General features: G+C 41.2%; 1 protein-coding gene across 3 annotated transcripts in view; it reads right to left on the reverse strand.

Annotated features, from left to right (window-relative positions):
- The window catches only part of MAP2K5 (mitogen-activated protein kinase kinase 5), a 278,593-nt gene extending 256,040 nt beyond the window's left edge, over positions 1 to 22,553 (reverse strand). For 2 of the 3 annotated variants that reach the window (XM_059058575.2, XM_067029606.1), the window contains exons 1-3: positions 21,704 to 22,480; positions 15,567 to 15,615; positions 1,044 to 1,111 (exon numbers count right to left, since the gene is read on the reverse strand). In XM_059058575.2, the coding sequence (XP_058914558.1) occupies positions 1,044 to 1,111; positions 15,567 to 15,615; positions 21,704 to 21,838 (252 nt within the window). In that variant the 5' untranslated portion in view covers positions 21,839 to 22,480. Of the gene's footprint in view, positions 1 to 1,043; positions 1,112 to 15,566; positions 15,616 to 21,703 lie in introns of all 3 variants that reach the window. The other variant, XM_059058573.2, reaches the window with a different exon arrangement.
- Positions 22,554 to 23,977: the final 1,424 nt, after the last annotated feature.

A 23,977-nucleotide genomic window follows, 5' to 3' on the forward strand; every position in this document is an offset into this window, starting at 1 on the left:
ACTGAAAAGCAAGGGCCCTGATTCCATCATTTCCACCATAATACCACTTTGCATTTGTATAGAATTTTAACTTTTCAAAAGGCTTTCACATCATCCCATTTGGTCATAACAATGACCCTGTGCAGTAGAAAGGACAAGTATTATTATCCACAAGTGACAGATGAGGCAACTACAGCACAGAAAGGTTAAGTGTTTTGCCTAAGGCCAGGAAGCCAGAGGAGAGCAGAGGTCTCCTTACTTCCAGTCCAATGCTCTTTTCGCCAGACCACTAGAGAAGGTTTCGTACACAGACTACAAACTCAGAAAAAAATAAAATAAAATGAATAAGAGAAAATAAAATAAAAATAAGAGAAAAGAACAAATCAGGGCTCAGGGAAGCTATGTCTCTTCACTGTCATTGTATTATTCAAGCTTAGTATTAAAGTTTTAGAAATGTATCCTTTCTTCCTGTTTACTTCAATCCTGAGACAAATGTTAATGCAAATTTTCACTGAAATTTGAAACACAAAAGAAAAGTCATTTCGGGATATAGTCGAATCACTTAGATTCAGTAAGTAACCCTGTAGTTCATTTTGGGGTGGGGTGGTTAGTGCATAAAATAACTGAGAGTACATCTTAAATCATGTATCCATATTAAGCCTGCAGCTACATTATAACTATAGTCTGTTTGTAAGGGTGAAAGAGATCTCCAGTTGAAAGTAGATTTTGAAAAATTTTTTAGAGCCCAGGGGTTCGTTTTTAATGAGCCGTTACTTTAAGTACTGCATAAAAAATACAGGAAATTGATAGTCCATTTAGTCTGTACCATACCTAATGTAAAAGTCATTACGATGCATTATTCTTAATGTTCATGATATGATCAGTAAGTGTCTTTTGAAAAGAATGCCCTTAACTTTCACGTAAGGAAATCTTTAAAAATCTTATATTATATAGAAAAATGTTACAGCAACTGTGATTTACTTTTATATCTTCATTATGCCAAGAAACAGCATCCTCAATTACATTAACATTTTTAAAATAGTCCCCATTTGTAATATACTTACATATGACAGCATTGCCTTCATTTCTTCATCACTTCTCACTGTAATTCGATCACCATCTTCATCTTCATCTGTTTAAAAAGCAACATAATACAAATGATAAGATTTGCATTTCTTAATGTACAAAAACTATGTTATCTGGGAACATAATAAAACTGGTTTGTACACTTTATATCCAAATCCTCAACACCATATTTTGTGGATGTTAACTTTATTCGTTTGTGGTTTTGTTTTTCTGTTTAGAATACAACCAGAATCTCAATAAAGAACTAAAAATTTTAGGAACAGTTGAAAATTAAAATATTGCTCATGTCATTCAAGACACATATCTAAGTTAAAGTAAATATAGGGACTTCCGGGCTTCCCTGGTGGCGCAGTGGTTGAGAATCCGCCTGCCGATGCGGGGGACATGGGTTCGTGCCCCGGTCCGGGAAGATCCCACATGCCGCGGAGCGGCTGGGCCCGTGAGCCGTGGCCGCTGAGCCTGCGCGTCCGGAGCCTGTGCTCCGCGACGGGAGAGGCCACAACAGTGAGAGGCCCGCGTACCACAAAAAAAAAAAAATATATATATATATATAGGGACTTCCCTGGCGGTCCAGTGGTTAAGACTCCGTGCTTCCACTGCAGGGGGCACAGGTTCAATCCCTGATAGGGAAAGTAAAATCCCCCATGCTGCGCGTATGGCCAAATAAATAGAAATTTTAAAAATAAAGTCAATATAACTGGAGTATGACTGAACAGGTTTGGTTTGGAGAACTTTAAAATCTGAAGAAAAGCTAGCTTTATTTAACTATTAGTACTTTTTCCTTTCCCACACGGTACCCCATCCCTCTATTTCTCCATTCTTACTCTCTCCCAGGCAACCTGTCATGTCATAACAGTATAATAAAAATGGCTAACATTTACTGAACACTACTATACACAAGGCACTGTGATTTATGCTCCATACCCCCTTAAAAGCCTCACAATCATTCTATGATATGGACAATATGACTTGATTACTATCATTCCCTTTTTACAGACTGAGAGCCTAGTGTAAGGTTAACTTGCAAAGCAACTTTAATACAGTTCTCCTCATAACTCACTTGATCTTGTAGCTCTCTTTCTATTTCTGAACTGTTTCAATTGTACTGGGTACTCTCTGACCACAGTAAGCTTCAAATGGTGATTCGTGCTATTGTTGAATAATTTAATGGTCTTAAAACTGGAGGATACAGACTTCCCTGGTGGCGCAGTGGTTAAGAATCCGCCTGCCAATGCAGGGGTCACGGGTTCAATCCCTGGTCCGGGAAGATTCCACATGCCACAAAGCAACTAAGCCCGTGCACCACAACTACTGAGCCTGCGCTCTAGAGCCCATGAGCCACAACTATTGAGCCTGCACTGTAGAGCCTGTGAGCCATAACTACTGAAGCCTGCATGCCTAGAGCCCGTGCTCCGCAACAAGAGAAGCCACCACAAGGAGAAGCCCACACACCACAACGAAGAGTAGCCCCCGCTCACTGCAACTAGAGAAAGCCTGTGGGCAGCAACGAAGACCCAAAGCAACCTCAAATTAATTAATTAATTAATTAATTAAATTTCTTTTTTAAAAAAAAACCAAAACGAGAGGATACTAAGACTTCACAGAGCTTCCCTGGTGGCACAGTGGTTAAGAATCCACCTGCCAATGCAGGGGACACAGGTTCAAGCTCTGGTCCGGGAAGATCCCACATGCCGCGGAGCAACTAAGCCCATGCACCACAACTACTGAGCCTGTACTCTGGAGTCCACGAGCCACAACTACTGAAGCCCGCACACCTAGAGCCCGTGCTCTGCAACAAGAGAAGCCACTGCAATGAGAAGCCCGCGCACTGCACTGAAGAGTAGCCCCCGCTGGCTGCAACTAGAGAAAGCCCACGCGCAGCAACAAAGACACGATACGGCCAAAAGTAAATAAATAATTTTTTTTTAAAAAGACTTCACAAAACACTTAACCAGAATGGATATATTTCAGTAAGTGGATCACCAAAGCAGCCACATCTAGAAACAATGTACTTATTTCATTGATCCTTCTCTTATTTAAAATAGTTTTGAAATATGTCTTCAAAACTGTTTTAATAACCTGAAGATAAACCAAGTGAAAATATCAGATCTCATTTTTAGCCCAAAATGGAACTGGCCATCTGATTACTCGCTCATCTATACTATCTGCCAGGCAGGACCCAGAATGACTTTTGGCTATTTCTAAATATTTACTTAGCTACTTCATCCTTCTAAAGATTAAGATCTGTCAACAGGATAACAGCATATGTGGTAGACTTTAAACGTACAGTTGAAAGAAAAATGCTAAGAACCTTTTGAGCAATTCCAGCATTGCTGGAAGACGTACACAGCCTCCCAGAGGGACAACTTGTAAGGGGCAGGCTCTCTCTCATTCGGATGCCTCAGCTCTGGTGCACTAGTTAAACTGAGTTATTATTTTTTTGGTCACTCTTGGGCATCTAATTGCTGATTTGGTCAGATGCAGAGATCCTGATCCCAGGCCTGGGGAATAACACAAATCTCTCACCATAAAGAGAATAAGCTAACATGACACGGTCTGGGGACTCTTACTGAGAATACTGGGGGAGTTCAGTTCAGCACCTGGATCTTAGCCCACCACACCTCAGCAGGCCCTCCCTCCTGTCCAGCTGCAGTACTTAAGATATCCCCATTTGGTGACCACACCATGTGAACCCTAGAAGAGAGCTTGTATTCTCCCTAATTAGCCTATTTCAGAGCAAAACGCTACCTTCTTTTTCTTTCCCACAGCCAATAGCAATCTGACATCATGAGGGAAAGCAGCACTTGAGCCTGTCCTGCTCAGTGACCAAGCCAACAGCTCTCACTGGGGTTTTCTCTCCAAAGTAATTGTTCCTGGATCCTAGATACAGGTTCACTCCCGCAGAGTTTCCCAACTCGATGTAAATCAGTATCATCAAGTCACACTGTCTGAATATCCACATAGCTAGGAGCTGTCACAGTCACCACTGGTATTATCTACCAAGAGCTGCCTATTTTCAGTATAAAAGGCACACAATGGTCACTATCGGTAACAAAGAAGGCGCATTCCTAGGGAGGTTACATATATAAAGGACTACAGAGAAATCTAGCATTTTCCTTCCCTCTTTTTTTTTTTTTTTTTTTTTAAAGCTACAGACTCTATAGAGCCGAACTGGGAGAGAAATGCCATTCTAATTTTGGAAACAGAGGGAGTTTCTATAGAGGTTCCAGAAACTAGTATTTTCAAGGTTAAGTCAAATAGCTGTCATACAAATGCAGGAAACAAAGGGGAAAAAACAGACATTGTACAAAGGAATATAATGTTACATATTACCACACATGAAAGCACTTTACATTTTTTGTTTTAAAACCAAGTCAAATTCTCAATTTGGATGTGTACTAAAATGATTTGTTCTATGAAGTCCTGAACTTGATAAAATTTCCAGTCTGAACAAAGTAGCTTTTTGTAAATCTCATTTCTACACTAGAGCTAGCTACAGAGATGGTGGCTACAAAGGGACAGATTATATTCGAATTTCAATATACACAAGATCTCAATAAGGTATTGTTCATATGGAATGAGGAAGTGCTTGGAGTTCAATAAAACAGGTTGAAAAACCTTTTTATAATTTGTAAAGAGAAGGCACAGATTCCAGAAAAAATCATTTAAATCACATCTCTCTAAATCAGTAACAAGAACAACAACAACAAAAAGAATTCTCGGGCTTCCCTGGTGGCGCAGTGGTTGAGAGTCCGCCTGCCGATGCAGGGGACACGGGTTCGTGCCCCGGTCCGGGAGGATTCCACGTGCCGCGGAGCGGCTGGGCCCGTGAGCCGTGGCCGCTGAGCCTGCGCGTCCGGAGCCTGTGCTCCGCAACCGGAGAGGCCACAGCAGCGAGAGGCCCGCGTACCGCAAAAAAAAAAAAAAAAAAAAAAAAGAATTCTCCAAGTCAGGGCTTGAACCTTTAAGGCTACTTAAAACTAAAGATTCTCAAATTCTAAAATTCTATGAAATCTCTGAAGGATTATTTCAGTTACCGGAAATAATCTGGTAACTGTGAGGGAAGTCAGCAGACTAATCTCTTACTAGTTCCATAGAAGGCAGCTATGAAACACTAAAGGGCACTTTGCTTTAAGTGGACAGAAAACTGAGGACAAAAGGCCAGAATAGCTTTTGATGCAAACCTAAAGTGCTGGAGCTGTCCCCTAAGGAGACAAGGTAAGTTGAAAGAGGCATTCTAATAAAGCCTGAGGATAAAATCAGTTTTATATGACACAGTGATTAATAGTTTTATGGATTAATAAGAGCCTCCATTTTATGTAGGTACTGCTCTCCTTTACAGATTGCTCTTTGGAGGACTGTCTGCTTCAATCTTTAATATCTGTAATTAGTAGTTTTAATGAAGACTCCTCTTCTTGTCAGAAAGGTGACTGAGTTGGAAAAGTAATTACACATAAGAGAAGACTAATGATTCTGGCCCAGAGGCAAAATCCAAGCTATCAGATGCCCTCATGGCAACCCAAGAGCAAACCATTGGCCTTGACATTTAACATGAGAATATACTTCTCTCTAAATACAAGGAATTCCAAGGAAGACATACAAATGGCCAACAGGTACAAGAAAAGGTGCTCCACATCTCTAATCATCAGGAAAATGCAAATGAAAACCACAATGAGGTATCATCTCACACCTGTTACATAGCTATCATCAAGAAGACAAGAGAGAACACGTGTCGGTGAGGATGTAGAGAAATGAAAACCCTTGTGTGCAGTAGGTGGGAATGTAAATTGATACAACCATCATGGAAAACAGTATGTGATTCCTCAAAAAATTAAAACTACAACTACCATTATGATCCAGCAATGGTACTTCTAAGTCTATACCCAAAGGAATTGAAATCAGAATCTCACAGAGATATCTACACTCCAATATTCACTGCATCATTATTCACAATAGCCAAGATATGTAAACAACTCAAGTGTCCATCAATAATGAATGGATAAAGAAGATGTGTACACACACCCACCTAGGCACACACACAAACCCACACACACACCAAGGAATATTATTCAGCCATGAAAAAGATGGAATCCTTCCATTTGTGACAACATGGATGAACCTTGAGGGCATTATGCTAAGTGAAAAAAAGTTAGAGAAAGACAAATACTGTATGATAGCACTTATATGTGGAATCTAAAAAACCCAAACTCAGGGTTACCAGGGGCTGGAGGGTGGGGAAATGGGAAGATATTTGTCAAAGGGTATAAACTTCCAGTTACAAGATTAACAAAGTCTGGGGATCTAATGTACAGCATGGTGATTATAGCTAATAATACTGTATTACATACTTGAACGTTGCTAATAGATCCTGAATGTTCTCACCACAAAAAAGAAATGGTAATTATGCATCAGGATGGGTATGTTAGCTAACACTATGGTGGCAATCATTTTGCAATATGTAATGATCAAATCAATGCACTATACACCCTAAACTTATACAATGTTATGTGTCAATTATATCTCAGTAAAGCTGGAAAAAAAATTTAATAGACTAATGAATTGAGAGGAATGAGAAGTTAGTGAAGGGTAAGAAAGTAGAAATACCTACCAAGCAATTTAGTATGACAATAACTTAAAATACTTTTCTGAATAAAAAGTTGGATATACACAGCCAGCCCATCTAGCAAAGACTCTGGCTGGGCCTATCAAACTGGATTAGCTATAAAAAGTACACTAACTGGAAACATAAATCATAAAAAACTTACTAAAATGGCACAAAGAGTTTCAAAGGTATAAATATGTTGAAGAACACTAGAAAGCCATGGCACGAAGTAGAGAGAAGCAGAAAAAAATAATTTGACCTTTTTGTCTTACACATGGAGGTTCTTTGCCCTCTGACCAAAAAAGCATTACTAGATATGACCAAGAAGGCAGAGGAGGGGGAGCACTCTGATACACTGGTTCACAATGAGAATTCCAGGCTTCTCCAGCTGCCTGGAGCATAGTAATATGATTTTCCAGCACATTAGAGAAGCAAAAGTAGAACCAGAAAGTCTAAGTACTGGCTGGATTTTGTTAATGTCACTTAAAATGGAGGCAAAAATCCTAGCAAGATACCAAATAGAGTGCAGCAGATGGTAAACAAATATTATGAAGCAATCTTCACAAAATCTGCAGTGTGTCACAAATATACAAAATGGCAGAGTTTGGGAAAAGACAATCATAACAGGCCATATGTTGTTAGCAATCTTATTTCAAGCAACATGCAATCCAGAAGAGAAACCAAGAGGAGGAACATAAAGGTCCAAGAGGAGAGAGGCAGCCTCAGGTAAAGGGCGGTCAGAATGGCAAGCAGAGTGCCTACTGAGTAAACAGCACAAAAACATCAGACTCTGGGGAGCACTCAGCCAAACGGCACCCAGTGCAGCGGCAGGGCTCAAGCGGGCTTTCGAGAAAAACAATTTAGCTTCTACCTAGGGTAAACGGAAAGTTAAGGCAATACTGTACTTTATATGTCATTTGTCATATTACTTCAGTGCCAGGTAAGAAGAGTCAATTAGAACTACAGCAAAGGCATTTTTCTAAGGCAAGAGGAAAGAAATGAAAACATAACTGTAGAGGTTAAAAAGGCACCAATAGGAAATTACCAGAACAGCTGTCAAGTTTAGAACCCTTCTCAGGTGTGGAATCTAAGATCTGGTCAGGACCAGAGGCCATAGTTTCTAAAGCTAAATCTTCATATCCATGAATTTTAATTTAGCTCCATGACTCCCACCTCCTGATTCCTTCTTTGCTTCCTTTTTCTTTCCAAAAAATATTCAAGTGCCCACTATGTAGCAGGCAATGCTCTGGACACTGGGGTAATAACAGTGGAAAAAGGAAAACCCCTGCCCTCATGGAGTTTACACTCTACTTGAGACAGACTGAAGGGTATGAAGGAGTGAATCATACAGATATCTGGGGAAAGAATGTTCCAGGCAGAGGGGACAGCTCATGCTAAGGCCCTGTGGCAGAAGAATACCTGGCATGCTTGAGAGACTGAAAGAAAGCCAGAGTAGCTGCAACAGATTGAGAATAAGATGGCGGAGAGAGACGAGTTCAGAGAAGTAATGGTGGGGCAGAGTTGGGGGAAAATGAGGAAGGGCAGGGCCTTGTAGGGCATGTTAAGGACTTGGCTATCACTCCTGAGTGAGAAGGAAACCACTGGAGGGTCTTGACTGTAGTGATCTCACTACAGTCACCACATGCTAGATATATTTGCTTGTCCTTATTACTTCATTCCTTCAACCATCCATCCATTCCAGAAACAAAAATTGAGTCTACTATGTGCCAGGTACTATGATGGGTTTCTAGCAATTCAAAAATGAGCAGCATTATCTACTGCCCTCAAGGAACTAGCCTGGTGCTTGGGTAAAGGACTTAAACTTCTTAATTCTCATGTAAAACAGCCATACTACTAACACCTACTACTAATAATAATAATAACTAATAAGACTACAAATACCTACTACTAATAATAACTACTCTCATAAGACTAAAAAAGATTAGGACTTTTTGCATCAATGATATTTCAAAACAAAATTTCAATAAATTAAAGCTCTCTTCAAATCGTCTCAAATTCTAAGGATACACAATTAACTCTTACATGTTAATTTTTAGACTCAGTGTACATCTATTGAGAATTACAATTTTTCATTAACCTACCCAGTTTTTCTTATAAGTAACCAGTTACCTTTTACATATGCTATACTGTAAGAAAATAAAACTTCATTTTTCCCAGAATTTTTCCAGAAATTCATAAAACAACTGAAAAGGAATCTATTCAATGAAAAGTGAGTATAAAATGGTCACAGTTAAAGAAAAACAAATAAAATAAAGATTTATCCTTTAGTTCCATTTTCTGAACCAAAACTCAGACACATGGTTTGACCAGTGTGAAGATACTTACGAGGGCTACAGATCAGAATATGTGATGTCAGAGTATCATGGAAAAGTAGGGCCATATGGTGTTTATAGGTATAAGTCAGTGTTTGTCTACATTGACTTAAAACATATCTTTCATGCCAACAGTAAGATTTTACTGTCCAACGATACCAGTCCAACAGTAATTTTATAGCAGTAATTTGTCTAGAGAAAATCCAGGGAGAGGAACACATATAACAGATATACACAGGAAACTCATTAGTGGGCACAGTTGATTTCCATCACCTCATGTGTTGGTGTACTCATTAATCTGTTAATAAAATTGTGAAAATCAGCAAGGATCTTTGGGCCTATATGAATGTCAAGCTCCTACAGCATACGTAGGGCCCACACAGGCAAACATTCAAGATTTTTCATGGTTATGGAATTTAGCTTCATCTCAGAAGTGTTCTCACGTCTGGGAAAAGACAAATTATTCAATAACCAGTATGGAATCAACTGTCTATCTGCTTGAAAAATAAAGCTGGATCACCATCTGACTCCTCCTTTCACCAAAATAAACTGAAAGATGGTACAAAAAAAATCTTCTGCCTTTGCAATAAAAACACATGCTGTTTTATTTTAAAAAATCCACACAAAAACACATACAAGCGTACATATTTATAAATGTGTATGTGTATTTAACCCCATTAAAGTAGGAAGAGAAAAGAATTTGAATTAATGTTTTTTCAACATCCTGGAATGTGGACCTTTCTAAGCATGGCATAAATCCAGAAGTCACAAAATATGACAAATTGGTTCTTATAAAAACTTTAAACTTCTCCATGGAAAAAAAGAAAAAAAAAAAAAAACCAAAACAAGCTTAAAGGAAAGCAATAAACTAAACAAAAATATTTATAACATCTAAGACAAAGGGGAATTTTCTTAATATTGGAAAGCTCTTAAATCAATCAGAAAAAGACAAATAACCTAATAGAAAAATGGGCAAAGGTGATAAACAGTTCACAGAAATTAAATACAAATGGCCAAAATATAAATGAAAAGATGCTCAAGCTCATTTATAATTAGAGAAATACAAAATAAAAATAAAACAATAATACAATAATCTTTTTCACATATCAAATTGACATCAACTAAAAAGTTTATTGGACTCAAGAGCTGGCGAGGGTAGAGAGAAATGGGCATTCTCAAAAATTGCTGGTGGGAGTGCAAATTGGCTCTACCTTCTAAAGAACAACATGGAAATACCTATCAAAACGTAAAATATGGGTACTCTTTGTTTCAGTAGTTCCAAATCCTAGGAATTTATCCTACAAATACATTTCTACAATGTGGAAAGCCATAAGAGACAATGCTGTTGACTGCAGCATTTTTTCTAATACTACTAAAAAACTGGTAACATCTTAAATTTAAAACTGGTCCATCAACAGGTTAAATTAAGTCATACCCATAAAATTAAGTATAATGTAATTATCCAAAAGAATGAAGTTGACTTGTACACACTGATGTTAGAAAGAGGCCCAACACATACTACTATGTGTTGGGGCAGGGGAAACTAGTTGCAATCCAGTATATATTACATATGAGAAAATTTCTGGAAGGATACAGAAGAAACTGTTAACTAGGGAATTGGGGAGATGGGGGCTTTTACTTGTTGCTTTATTTCGATACTGCTTGCATTTTTTTAAAAGATCATCTATACCTTCTTAACTAAAGAAAAAAAATCAGACACTATTTATTAAAAGGTAGTACTTTCATTTGTGCTCTTATTGTAAGGGAGAAAGGACCTAAAAGTGGTTAAAAAAAAAAAAAAAAAAAGAAAAAAAACAAGGTTTAGAGCCATCAGTCCAAGAGGTAAGTTTGGCACAAATGGGACTCCCTCCCCTCATTCACTCCTAAATCCCCTTGGAAACACCATCCCCTAGGATAGAAATCAGAAAGAATATAACCACTATAGACCCTCTGCCCCCTTGGGACGTAGGGCCCAGTCAAGTGTGGGAATTTGAATTTGGAGCCGGAATTGTCCACCACCAACCAATTACATCCCACGCCTGCACAACGGCAAAAATAATCCAAAAAAAGCAAATTACTTACTAAGCTTTAGGTTACATGCATTTTACAATTCTCTTTTGAATACGGACATATATAACATTCCATCTTATTCAACAAGGGTATTCCTACAAAGCACGAAGTACACTCGTCCCTCAATATCCACAGGGTTGGTTCCAGGACCACTCCCCTCATCCATAGGATACCAAAATCTGTGGATGATCAAGTCCCTTATATAAAATGGCATTGTACAGTTTGCCCTCTGTATCCACAGGTTCTGCATCCACGAATCGGGCAGGTGTGGAATCCAAGGATACAAGGGGTCAACTGTACTAAGAAGAAATCAAGAGTGAAATAAAACATGTTTTCTGTCACCAAGTCATCCAAAACCTGGCACACAATCAACCGGAAGGGAGGCCCAATAGGTTATGTGCTCTAATAAAGTGCCCAGAGAGATTAACCACACCTGCGGGGATCGGAGACTTCACTGAAGAGACGGCATTTCTTAGAACTGAATTATCAGTAAGAGAACCTAACCTTTCCCCTCTTTTCCACTTACCCAACTCTTTTTCTCTATGTAAAACAGGTAAATTTGACACTGTACTTTCTCTCATTGCTTAATTCATATCACTAAATATAAAACCTCCTTTGTATAAGTTAGTGTTGGGTATACTTTGCAGTATTAAATATATTACTATAAATATCTTAAAGTTTTATTTATTCAGGAGTTGTTCCATCATACCATAAACAACTGAAAGCTCAAAAATTTCAACAAATTAGCTTATAAACTACACCTTTCCAACAATTTCTTTTTTGTGTGTGTGCAGTACGCGGGCCTCTCACTGTTGTGGCCTCTCCCGTTGTGGAGCACAGGCTCCGGACGCGCAGGCTCAGCGGCCATGGCTCACGGGCCCAGCCGCTCCACGGCATGTGGGATCTTCCTGGACCGGGGCACGAAGCCATGTCCCCTGCATCGGCAGGTGGACTCTCAACCACTGCGCCACCAGGGAAGCCCCCCAACTATTTCTTATACATAGATTTCATTTATTAGTGAAGATCCTTGGTACAGAAAGTAAGGTCGCCCTAGAACAATCACGAAAAAAGCCAGCCTAGGATTTTAAGTCTATAATGGAAAGTACACAATAATCTAAGCACAAAAAAACAAAGAACTATCATTATTTTGTCTCTGTGTATTTTTGTTCTTATTCTTTTCACCTAAAACTGATCCAGATGCAGATGGGTATAGAGCTTCTGCCCTTGTTGGGGGAAAAGAAGGAAAGTGATCTCTAAGAAGTTAAACCTAGAAATTTAAACATTTTTTCTGTTAGTGTTAAGTGTACTTTTCATGTTAAATATATTACCATAAGTATTTCTTTGATCAAAGTTCTATTTATTCAAGAGTTGTTCCATCACACCCATAAACCATACTTAACACCGTTCACAGGCTTTCAACACACTTGGTTATAAAGAGAGCAAGTTTTATAGTCAAACAGAACTGCATTTGAATATGGGTTCCACCACTTCCTAGCTGATCACTTTCAACAATCTCTTCATGTCTCTGAGTTTCAATTTCCTCACAAATATTCTTTTCCTACCTCACAGAGTTGTTGCAAAGATTAGCAACAATCCAGGTAAATCATCTAGTACACTGCCTAGCACAGTGCAGGCCACCAATAAATGATAGCTAAAATAATCAGCATTACCACTATAAACCCTAACTCTGAAAGCCAGTAAGGCACAGGTACATTGAGCCACTTGGAGGGACCCAGAACGCAAGAAGTAGAAAGAACAAGGTAAGTTTCTTTTTTGCCACATCTAAAAACAATCAAAACATACAATATCAAGAATTATGACAACTCTCAGAACAAATCTCAACAGTGGTTGAGAATATACACATGAGAAATTCCATTTTACCACTTAACTAGCTGTGAGACTTGAACAAGTTGCTTACAGGAGATGTCCTTTCCTCAACTAGAACAGAGCTAATAACAGTCCTTCAAAGTACTTCATGGGGATCTTGTGAAGGTTAAATTAAATGAGATAACCCACAGAATGCTCTTAACAAGTATCTGGCAACAGTAAGTACTCCAAATGTTAACTACCAGACTGTCCATGAAATCCCTGGCACCCACAAGGAGTTACCACAAGGGGTCTGAAGAGCTTGCAACACTAATATGTATTTCAGATATACATACTATTTTTCAGTAGTATATGGAGTCCAGTGTGGTTAATACAATACAAGTTATTTTAAGAGTTCTCAAGTAGCTTTTAAAACCATGAAATGATTGTTGAAAAACATTCAATAGAGAAAGATACAAAGTAAAAAACTGTGCTCATTCAGCCAACTCTTCCCCCACTCCAGCCCCAAGTCTACTTTCCAGGGGAAACCACTGGAAAGCACTGCAGTGGGCACCTCTTCAGATCTTCATCTCTCAATATATACATGAAGTTGGGAGGAGGAGGAGGGATTAAAAGATATGAGATCATACCATACATATTTTGTTTATTCAACAGTATATCATGAATATACTTCCATACCAATGCTTAAAATTCTCATCCTTTTTAAGCACTGCTTAATGCTTCAGACTATGAATAAATAATTTAATAATCCATTATTCTAGGCATTTAGCTTACCTCTAAATTTTTTGCTATTAAAAATAATTCCAGGGCTTCCCTGTTGGCGCAGTGGTTGAGAGTCCGCCTGCCGATGCAGGGGACGCGGGTTCGTGCCCCGGTCTGGGAGGATCCCACGTGCCGCGGAGCGGCTGGGCCAGTGAGCCATGGCCGCTGAGCCTGCGCGTCCGGAGCCTGTGCTCCGCGACGGGAGAGGCCACAGCAGTGAGAGGCCCGCGTACCGCAAAAAATAATAATAATAATAATAATAATAATAATAATAATTCCAGGGACTTCCCTAGTGGTCCAGTGGTAAAGAATCCACCTTCCAATGCAGGGGACGCGGGTTCGATCCCTGTTCGGTCAACTAAGATCCAACATGCCACAGGGCAACTAAGCCACAACTACTGAGCCCACCCTCCTCAACTAAAGAGGCCGCATGCCACAAACTACAGAACCCACGTGCTCTGAAGCCCAAGCACCACAACTAGAGAAAACCCGCATGCCACAATGAAGAGCCCACGCGCTGCAACAAAAGATCCCGCATGCCACAGTGAAGATCCTGCATGCCTCAACTAAGACCCCCATGCAGTCAAAAACAAATAAATAAATTTAAAATAATAATAATAATAACTCCAGGGGGTTCCCTGGTGGCCTAGTGGTTAGGATTCGGTGCTTTCACTGCCGTGGCCCGGGTTCAATCCTTGGTCAGGGAACTGCGATCCCACAAGCGGCACGGCACAGCCAAAATTAAAAAAAAAAAAAAAAAAATTCCACAAGGAACACTTTGTTTGAAGGGCATTCAACACATGTGTAGGTATTTCTGTTGGACAGCTTCCTAAAAGTGGATCTGCTGAGTCAAAGGTTTTGAACATTTTATATTTCGGTAAGTATTGCCAAATTGTCCCCCAAGAGAACATAAATAAAAGAGAGGACAATTGTACTCTCTGTAGTTAACCATCTGCTTAAAAAACAAGAACAAAAAGGAAAAAATCATGTGGAGAAACTGTACATTTTTCTATGTGGAAAAGCAGACCACATCTTCTAGAAAAGATGGGACCATAGTTACAGATCCTTACTTTATCCTTCTTAACACCAGAGCCGTTGTGCTAACTAAACTCTCATCTTAACATTACTCAGCCCGTGACCTCCCTCTGGCTTATGTCAAAACCACTTTTCTAGTACACCCTGCCCCCACCCCAGTCCCCAAGCCAATTGTTTTGTGGGGGTGGGAAGGACTCAAGACCTGAAGTGTTGCTGCCATCATCTAACAGCCATGCCAAGTCCCAATAAAACAGAATTACTCCATGCAATCAATGTTCACTTAAATGTTCTACTCTGTTGCTGTTTTAAAGCAGCAAAGGATTAAAATCTTTTAATCAATAATCACTGGCCTACAGGTAGTTTACACGTTTCATTTTGCCCCACAATATGATTACAGTGAGGAGCAAGAGCAGATAAAGGTCATGTTGGTAATTAAAGCTATATTACAGAAATATGCACACCCAAGATATGATTAAATAAGAAAATATTACTCAGTTCAGTATCATCATTAAACTTGCATTAATTTATAAATATTTAAATGTACCATATGATGATCATAAATAATCTGTTTTTGTCAGTTTCTAAAGTAATGCAACCCATAAACCCTTTGAAAAATTACTGCAGGGCTTCCCTGGTGGCGCAGTGGTTGACAGTCCGCCTGCCGACGCAGGGGACACAGGTTCGTGCCCCGGTCCGGGAAGATCCCAGATGCCGCAGAGCGGCTGGGTCCGTGAACCATGGCCACTGAGCCTGCGCGTCAGGAGCCTGCGCTCCGCAACGGGAGAGGTCATAACAGTGAGAGACCCGTGAACCGCAAAAAAAAAAATTACTGCAGAAAGAAATAGTCAAGAAAGTATACAAGCCAGACTTACATTCAAATGCTGTGGTTGTTGCTTCAGGCAGAACCTGGCCTATCACATCCTAAACAAAGAAAGAATAAAGGAACACAATTAGCCATCTTCTTTATTGCTAACATGTGGCAAATCCTAGAGGAAACAGGAGAACCTGGAAAAGATTTTTGAAATGTTGGCATAAACTATAAAAACTTTAGCTCATAATCACACTTAGCCCAGCAATCCAAGTCCAGAGTTTAAATCTCTATTCTGGAGCTTAAATCTCTATACTGGGGGTGGGGATCATTTAAAACATCCTTTCCACTCTGTACTAATAACATAATTTTTTATTCTTGATTCAACAGCATAGACAATTACACTGTTGTGCATTTATTTAAAAAAAATAGGTTTCTTCTATGGGAGGCTATAGAAGGAATGTACTGTTAGTAGAAAAAGAGGTCTGGGGAGTCAAGACTGGCCTGGGTTTGAATCTCAGCTCTGCACTAAACAAGCTGTGTGACTAGCAACAAATTACTCAACCTCTCTGAGCCTCAATTTGATTATCCTACAATATGGATCTAGTAATGCTTACAGAGGTAATGTAAAAAGTATTAAATAATGTAATAAACATGAACATGAACATGAACTAGCCTAACACACTGTAGATCTTCAAAAAATGTAGCTCTGGATATGTAAGTACCAACACCTTTCCTTGCACTCATACTGGGAAGAGTTCAAAAAACAAGTTTCCATGATGATGATGTAAATCTACAATACTACAATACATTTAACACGTACAATTCTTATCAACCTTTAGTCTTGAGCAACTAAAAAACATATTTAATGACACCGAAATAAAGTTAATCTAGCCTACAAAAGAAAAAGTGTATATAACCTGATATCAATGTTTAAATGAATCTGTAAAGTTGAAAACACTTAAAAAATAGTCTACAGAGACAGCTTATTTAAAGAGGTACAGAACACCTTCGAGAAATAGTTAGTTCTGGGAAAAGTGACCCTCCATATGTCCAGTCCAACCCAAATGGTCTGCAAACCTCATTGTTCTCAGGGAGCTCTGCCACAACATCCCTCCTGGGCTGTGCCACAAATGGCACCAGGCAGCCAGCTGACAAAACCACTTGCAGTATTTCTCAGCAGGGAGCCCACAGCCCTTCCAAACAGGGCACCTAGCAGGGTGGCGGCTGCAACTTCCTTCTAAAGGCAGTTCTTTAGAAGCTTTTGCTGCAGGGGCAATGTGCATAATAGCCTTGTCTCTACTCTGTGTGTGTGTGTGTGTTTTAAATAAATCTGTGCACATAAAACTGATCAAAGGGAACTATCTTAGGCAGCCCTCACTCATTAGAGCCAAAAGAGATTATTTTTTTCTTCTTACTCTAGTCTTAGCAAATGAAACAACTTGCTGTGGAAGTATCTGTAAAAGATTTTAGTGTTGAAAAAAATCCTTTCTACACACTTGTAGGTAGAAAGTATTTATTGACAGCTAAATGAAAACTGTTGAGCGAGTATAGAATACACAAGCAGCCAGTGTAATGCCTGAGTGTGGACGGGGGCCAAACTGCTAGGGTTGGACCTTGGCTCTGCCGTTCAGTCACTGAGTGACTGAATTTCTCTGTGCCTCCGTTTCCTTCTGTGTAAAGATGAGATCATAACTGTACCTACCTTGTAGGACTAATGAGTTAATATTTATAAAGTGCTTACAAGAGTGTCTAGCACATTGTAAGTGCAAGTATTAGTGTCTGTTAAATAAATAAAACAAGTCACTGATGACTGGAACATTACAAATCTTACCTCATAACCGAAACCCTAAATTTCAGCACCTGACAATCAGTGGAGAATGGTCTTTGGTTCACTTACTTCTTCCTTCCACAGCATTTACTGAGGACTGGCCAGTATTGATTTAAAAAGGTCCAAGTCTAGGTTATCACTGCTTACTTCCAGACAACCAATCTTGAGATGTGAACCCTACAGTATTAGCAAACTAATTTAGGATCCTTCCTACCTATGAATAGCAGAACCTGTCAAACAGCAAACTTCTAACAAGCATCTGAAAACCCTGCAGTGCAGCAATGGCCTCCTTTGCCCATCAACATAAACAAGGAGCCACACAAACTTTACAACTAATGCGTGGGGGGTGGGGGGAGAAAGAAAAAGCAAACCTGCTTGAGAGAATCACGTGAACACAACTGACCATTTTGTTCTGTTAAAGCAAATAAAGTGAGGCTATAATAATGACAAAGAGGTAAAAATCAATCACTATCTCCTGGTCTTTTCTAAGCAGGCACATTTAATTTTATGTGTATTTTCCAGTTGTATTTTAAGCGACTTATTTCAAAATGACCCTGTCTTATTCTCAACATTTTACTCAACCTAAAGAAAGTTTTAAAAGAGCACATAAGTTCATATATCTTGTTGGTGATCATTTTTTGATTCTTTTCTTCTCCTTCCTTTCAATAAATCAGTCAAACAAATAGCAAACCAAAAATATAAATGAGCATCTATAACGTGCCAGGAGGATAAAGATTACAAAACTGTAGGCTACAGAAGAATAAGACTTGCTCCTTGACTTTAGGAAGATTATAATCTGTCACAAAGATAGAGACAAACCTAAAAGACTAACAAATCAGAGCACTTATAGTATGATAAAAGAGCCAAACAAAAGATATAAATTAGCAAACGGTAGGTGCTAACTCAGAAGGCAGGAAAAATCACGGTCTCAGTTAAGATAGAAGAAACTTCACACATGAAGGGAAATCTGGGCTGGAACTTGGGATAGAGGATTCAAACAGCAAGAGGAAAGGGGGAACACTGAGATCTCCTGCACAATTTTCCCCAAACTGGGGACTGGATTGCTAAGAAGAGGAGAAACACAGAAAGCTGAAAAACAGATAACCCAAATGCCTCTGCCTATGAGGACCAGCTGGGCCTACTTCACAATGCACCAGTCCCTAACTATTCAGACGAAGGACAAAGGCCCCAGAGAGGCCCAGTGACTTGCCCATGGAGTCCCAGCCATTTCATGGAGCTGTGAATGGAGCCCTCAACTACTGACTCGGAGTCCAAAACGCCCTCAGCTCCAGTTGACTCAGTAACTACAAATTGCTTCTGGCTTCCGTGTCTGGTTCTGCCACAAACCAGCTGTGTGGCTTTAGCATTTTCCCCATCCGGGGTTCATGCTTCCTCATTTGAAAACTGAAGTGAGGAGAGATATCAGATGAAGGGGAACATTCCAGGTTTCATTTGGCTTTAAATTTTAAGGTTCCAAGCCAAAGATGCTGATGTGACTGTTGGTTTTTTGCCTATTTCTCAGTGAAGAGATAAGGTAAACCTGAAAAAGAGATCTAAGATTTCAGAGATCTAAGGAGTCCTCCAGGATTTGAGCTTGCAGTTCCAAGAACTTGATATACAGCACCCATTGTCACGAGCCCTTCATGAGGCCATCTCAACATAACACGCTCCACCTGGGCGTACCTGAGCAAGCACGGGACACATGGCACTCTGAGCTCTCGATGGTGGGATCGTTTGTGCAAAGTTTATTTTTAGGCCAGTCATCCTTGAGCCAATGTACAATTGAGAGATGCCCAGGCCCTATCCCTTCTGCTGCAATAACAACAGTTATAGAGCACTTACTATGCTCCAGATTGTTGTAAATACTTTACACATACCAACTCCACTAGTCCTCAGAACTCTGTGAGGTAGGCACTACTTTTATCCCCCCAACCCTATTTTTGTCTTTTTACAGATAAAGAAACTGAGATACAGAAGACACTTGCCCAAGTGAGTCTGGTAAGGCTTACAATGTAAACGCAGTCAGCCTGGCTCCAGTTTGTGTTTTTAACACTGTACCATTCTACTTAAAATAATACCTTCTGTTGTCTCAAATGAGTAAAGTGAAAGAAAGCTCTTGTCTTTCTCATCAGAGACACAATCTCACTTAATCTTTACAAGTCTTTGAGGCAGGTATCATTACCTCTAATTTACAAATAAAGAAACTGAGGCTCGGAGAGGCAGAGTGACATGCCTGGTTAGTGGGATGGTTTACAATTAAACACAAATTTCTTGATTCAAAACCTAGTATGCTGTCCACAAAACCATAACGGTGTGCATCCTCTTTGAAGCTCCCACATTAAACAAATATTTCAGGGTCCTATGAAGCATCAGAAACAGAGAGGCAACAGAGATGTCTGTCTCCTCCAGAAGTTTACCATCTCGTGGAGGAGACAGACAAAATTAGCACAAAACCCATATACTGTGCCCAAACAAAATTGTGGAAACACAGAGGAGGAGCATGTGACCAAGACCAATGCAGAGGAAAAGCCAATCTGGGCTTTTCCAGGTGGAAAAGGACAGGTGGGAGTTGGCGAGCTGAAGAAAGAGGCCCCATGAAGAAGGCCTGGGAACCTGGGAGAACTCACGGTTAATTCTATATATCTGGAAGACAGGATGCTCATGGTGGTGTAGTGACAGATGAAGCTGGTGCCAAGCAGGTACAAGCCAGTCAAGATGGGCCCAGAGGGACTTCCCTGATGGCACAGTGGTTAAGAATCCATTTGCCAATGCAGGGGACACGGGTTCAAGCCCTGGTCCGGGAAGATCCCACATGCTGCGGAGCAACTAAGGCCATGAGCCACAACTACTGAGCCTGCGCTCTAGAGCCCATGAGCCACAACTACTGAAGCCTACACGCGTAGACCCCGTGCTCCGCAACAAGAAAAGCCACCACAATGAGAAGCCCGCACGTTGCAACGAAGTGTAGCCCCTGCTCGCAGCAACTAGAGAAAGCCCACGTGCAGCAACAAAGATCCACCTCAGCCAAAAATAAATAAATAAATAAATTTATTTTTTAAAAAAAAATATATATATATTTGGGCCCAGAGGACCACGCCAAGCAGTTTGGGCCTTACCATGAAGGGAGATCCATGTGCATGTGAGTGTGTGGAGAACGCTGGATGCAAAGAGAATGACAGCATATGTGTACAAGTTCGGAGGCTGCTGGTTTACTCCAGCATCTGCACTCCTTGCACAGACACCTGAAGATCTGTATGCTCTAGGTGGTCAGTAACATCCAGAACTCAAAATGAAGGTACACAGATCAAATTTTGATTGAGTAACCTATGACAATCAAAAACCACATCCCAGATCTTCCTCTTCCCCCAAACCTCCACACAGCCCCATCTTATCCTGCAGGTAAGTTCCACTATAGATCTGGTACTTGCAACATGCTCCTTGGTATGTCAGCTCTGCCTTTGATAGCACAGTTATTCAAAATATAAAATGGGCACGATGTACTCTATCTCACGTGAATACTAAAAGCTGAAAAGTAGTACTACAGCATGTGGAAATAAATACCAAGTAAAGTTAGGAAATCTGAGTTCTGGCACTGACTCTCCCACTCACAAGCAACATGGCTTTGGAAAAGCCATTTCACCTCACTGCTCCTCGGTAACTATCTGAAAAAAAGATCAGAGGGATCAACAGGCCACCTCCAAGGTTATCCTCTGCTCTAACATTCCATGATTTCATTTGAACTATATTTTGAATATTTATTATGAAAGTAAGACTACATCATTGACTCTAAGATGCACATTTTCCCTTCAATTTTAACATCTCTGAAATTGGGTTTTGTACAATGTGTGGCATGTCACAGTTTAACAGGTCGCATCTTTTTTCTTTCTTAGCGATACATAAAATAATATCTTAAAACTTATGATGTCTTAGGCTTGCTGAAACATTATTGGTTAGAGTTGCCTTGTTTCCCTTTCCCACTAGCTACCAAGTTTAGAGAACTCAGTAGAAAGACAGGCTGGAATCTGGCCAGGGACATTCCAAAAAATCCTTGAGAAAAACTCTCTTCTAGATTCAGCTTTTTGTATCCCAGTTGGTTGCTTCTGTGTGTTATGTCCCAGTCCAGGCTGTAAGTTCCTTGAGGGCAGGGGTCCAATCTGATTCATCCCTACTTCCCCAGGGACTTGCACACTTGTCAGATTTCAGTCTATACAATTATGAATGCTTGTGGTGGAAGAAATAAAACTGCCCCCATACGAGGCCAGCAATAGCCACTAGCTCAGGCCACCAGGGTAAGATTTGGTGATCAAGGTGCTGACTGCCCTACAAATCCCTGCGCCCCCCTCGCTAGGGACACTGAGATTAGCACTCACCAGCACATCCCTGAAGAGTAGCTGCGGCCCAGAGTGCACTGTCCAGTCCACGGCTCCACTATTTGGAATCTTGATGCGAATCACCAGCACCTGGTTCTCCATGGCATGGAAGAGGCCAAGGGCCAGCCACAGCATTACAGGTTAAAGGGGCTCACATCCTGGTAGGGGGGAACCCCCTGGCTCCTGGTTAGGCGGGGGCTCGAAGAGGTGACAAGGGGACTGAGGGTCAGAGGACAGAGGGGGAGGGGGAGAGAAGAGAGGAGGTGATCCGGAAGCAGCCCGCAGGCTCGGAGCCAGGCCCAGGCTGTATGAGGTTGAGGGATGTCTCCCTGTGAGCGTGGACGGGGCAAGGGGCAGGAGCCAGTAGGAACTAGCGGAGTTCAGAAGGTTCTGGAGTTGGAAAAGAGAGCAAACGGAATCTTGCAGCTCTCTGCCGTCTGTGTGGGTGTGAGGGGAGAGCACAGAGAAGACGCCGTTTTAGAGAGATACAGCGGCAGGTGTCCACTCCTCCTTAAAGGAGCGGGGTGGGTCCCCGGCTTGAGGGGACTCAGTCCGGGGTTGTTAGGAAGGAGCCCCAGGGCCGCCGGACCACAAGAAAGCTGAGGGGGCCCTCCGCGGGAGGGTCGGGGGCGAGTCTTCTGCCCCACCCCGAGCCAGAGTGCACGGCGCGCGCGACTTAGAACCTGCAACCCGAGGCCGCGCGTCCCGGCAGCGGCGGCGGCGGCGGCGGCGGCAGGAGGGGAAAGGCGGCGGCGAGGGCACTGTTACTCCGGAACCAAAACCCGCGGCGCCGGAACCCCGGGAGCCGGCGAGGGGACACGCCCCCCCAGACGACGCCATGTTGGAAGAGGGCAGCTCCTGGCCGGCCCCGGCCCCTCCCCCGCTCGCCGGTGGGCGGGACCCGAGGATCAAGGGCTTGGCGCCGGGGCCGGAGTGAGGGGACCGATTGGACTATTCAGTCGTGAGGCCCCACCTCCCCTGTCGCGAAGTGACCACCCATGGCGACCGGGTTACAGCCCTTTCTTTTCCTGACCCTCATTAAAGTCTGCGAGGTGAAAACATTTAACAAAAGAAGGAGGAAACTGAACTAGAGCAGGGGTCCGCCAAAAGCCGATTGATGGCTTAAGATGCGTACTGTTTCCCTGTTCAGAAGACTAGAAAAATAGAACTGCCCCTCTCGTTTATTCCTGCTTTATCAGGCCCTGTACCTAAATATTCGTGGAGGTTTGTGCATCAAATGATCAAGAACAAGGTTGTCTTTTTTTCCTTCTTCCAAGTCACAGATCCGGAGGATCATCTTTCTCCCAAATGAGCAAAGCGAGTGTGGATTTTTCAGTGAGGTCCTCTACCCCCATGGTTACCCTAAAATAGCAAAAAGCGCACTATTCAAGAGCAACAGTAAAAAAATTCAGTGAAGAGTTTAACCGCTTGGGTACAGTTGCAGTAGTGGCATCATCTTTTCTTATTAAACCTTTGAGAAAAAATATCCTAGACAGTCCATAAATTTTCAACTAGATAGCAGTGTTTACGCGGTGATATCACAGGCAGTAGCAATAACCCTTGGTTATTTTTAAATGCCTTGTTAACCTCAGATTTTTAAATGCATAATTTTGTTCATCTGTGATGCCTGTAAAGAAGTTTGTTTACAAACTGCAACGCGTAGTTTCGTCCTTTACCTCTAAGAAAAGTCCACATATCGCTTTACTTTGAGGGGCTGAATTTTGTATAAATTCAGTGGGAGAGGAGTGTCATTCCCCTCTCTAACAGTCAAATAGTTGATGAATGCGAGAAAAAAAATAATTTAAATACTGGTCAGTTTGGGTATAATATCAATTTTTTACTGCATATTTTCTCTATCTGCATTCCTTTTTTGGGGTAGTATTTGTTTTATTTAGTTATTTATTTATTATTTATTCATTTATGGCTGCGTGGGTCTTCGTTGCTGCGCCCAGGCTTTCTCTAGTGCCGCTCGTTGTGGTGTGCGGGCTTCTGCTCCACGGCATGTAGGATCTTCCCCGACCAGGGTTCAAACCTGTGTCCCCGGCATTGGCAGGTGGATTCTTAACCACTGCACCACCAGGGAAGTCCCTACATTCCTTTTATATTTAATTTGAAAGTCCATTGTAGTAGATAAATTATCTCTTTTCAGTTATTGTAAATGAATAGCTTAGGTAGAAATTCATTTAGTCAGATTCTCCAGGTAGTCAAAGAATTGCCCTTTTCCACCTGCACTTCAGTCTTGTGAAAAACAAACCATTTGTTCAAGGTCCGCAT

Source organism: Kogia breviceps, chromosome 3 (assembly GCF_026419965.1).
Source record: "Kogia breviceps isolate mKogBre1 chromosome 3, mKogBre1 haplotype 1, whole genome shotgun sequence".
In the NCBI taxonomy this organism is placed as follows: domain Eukaryota; kingdom Metazoa; phylum Chordata; class Mammalia; order Artiodactyla; family Physeteridae; genus Kogia; species Kogia breviceps.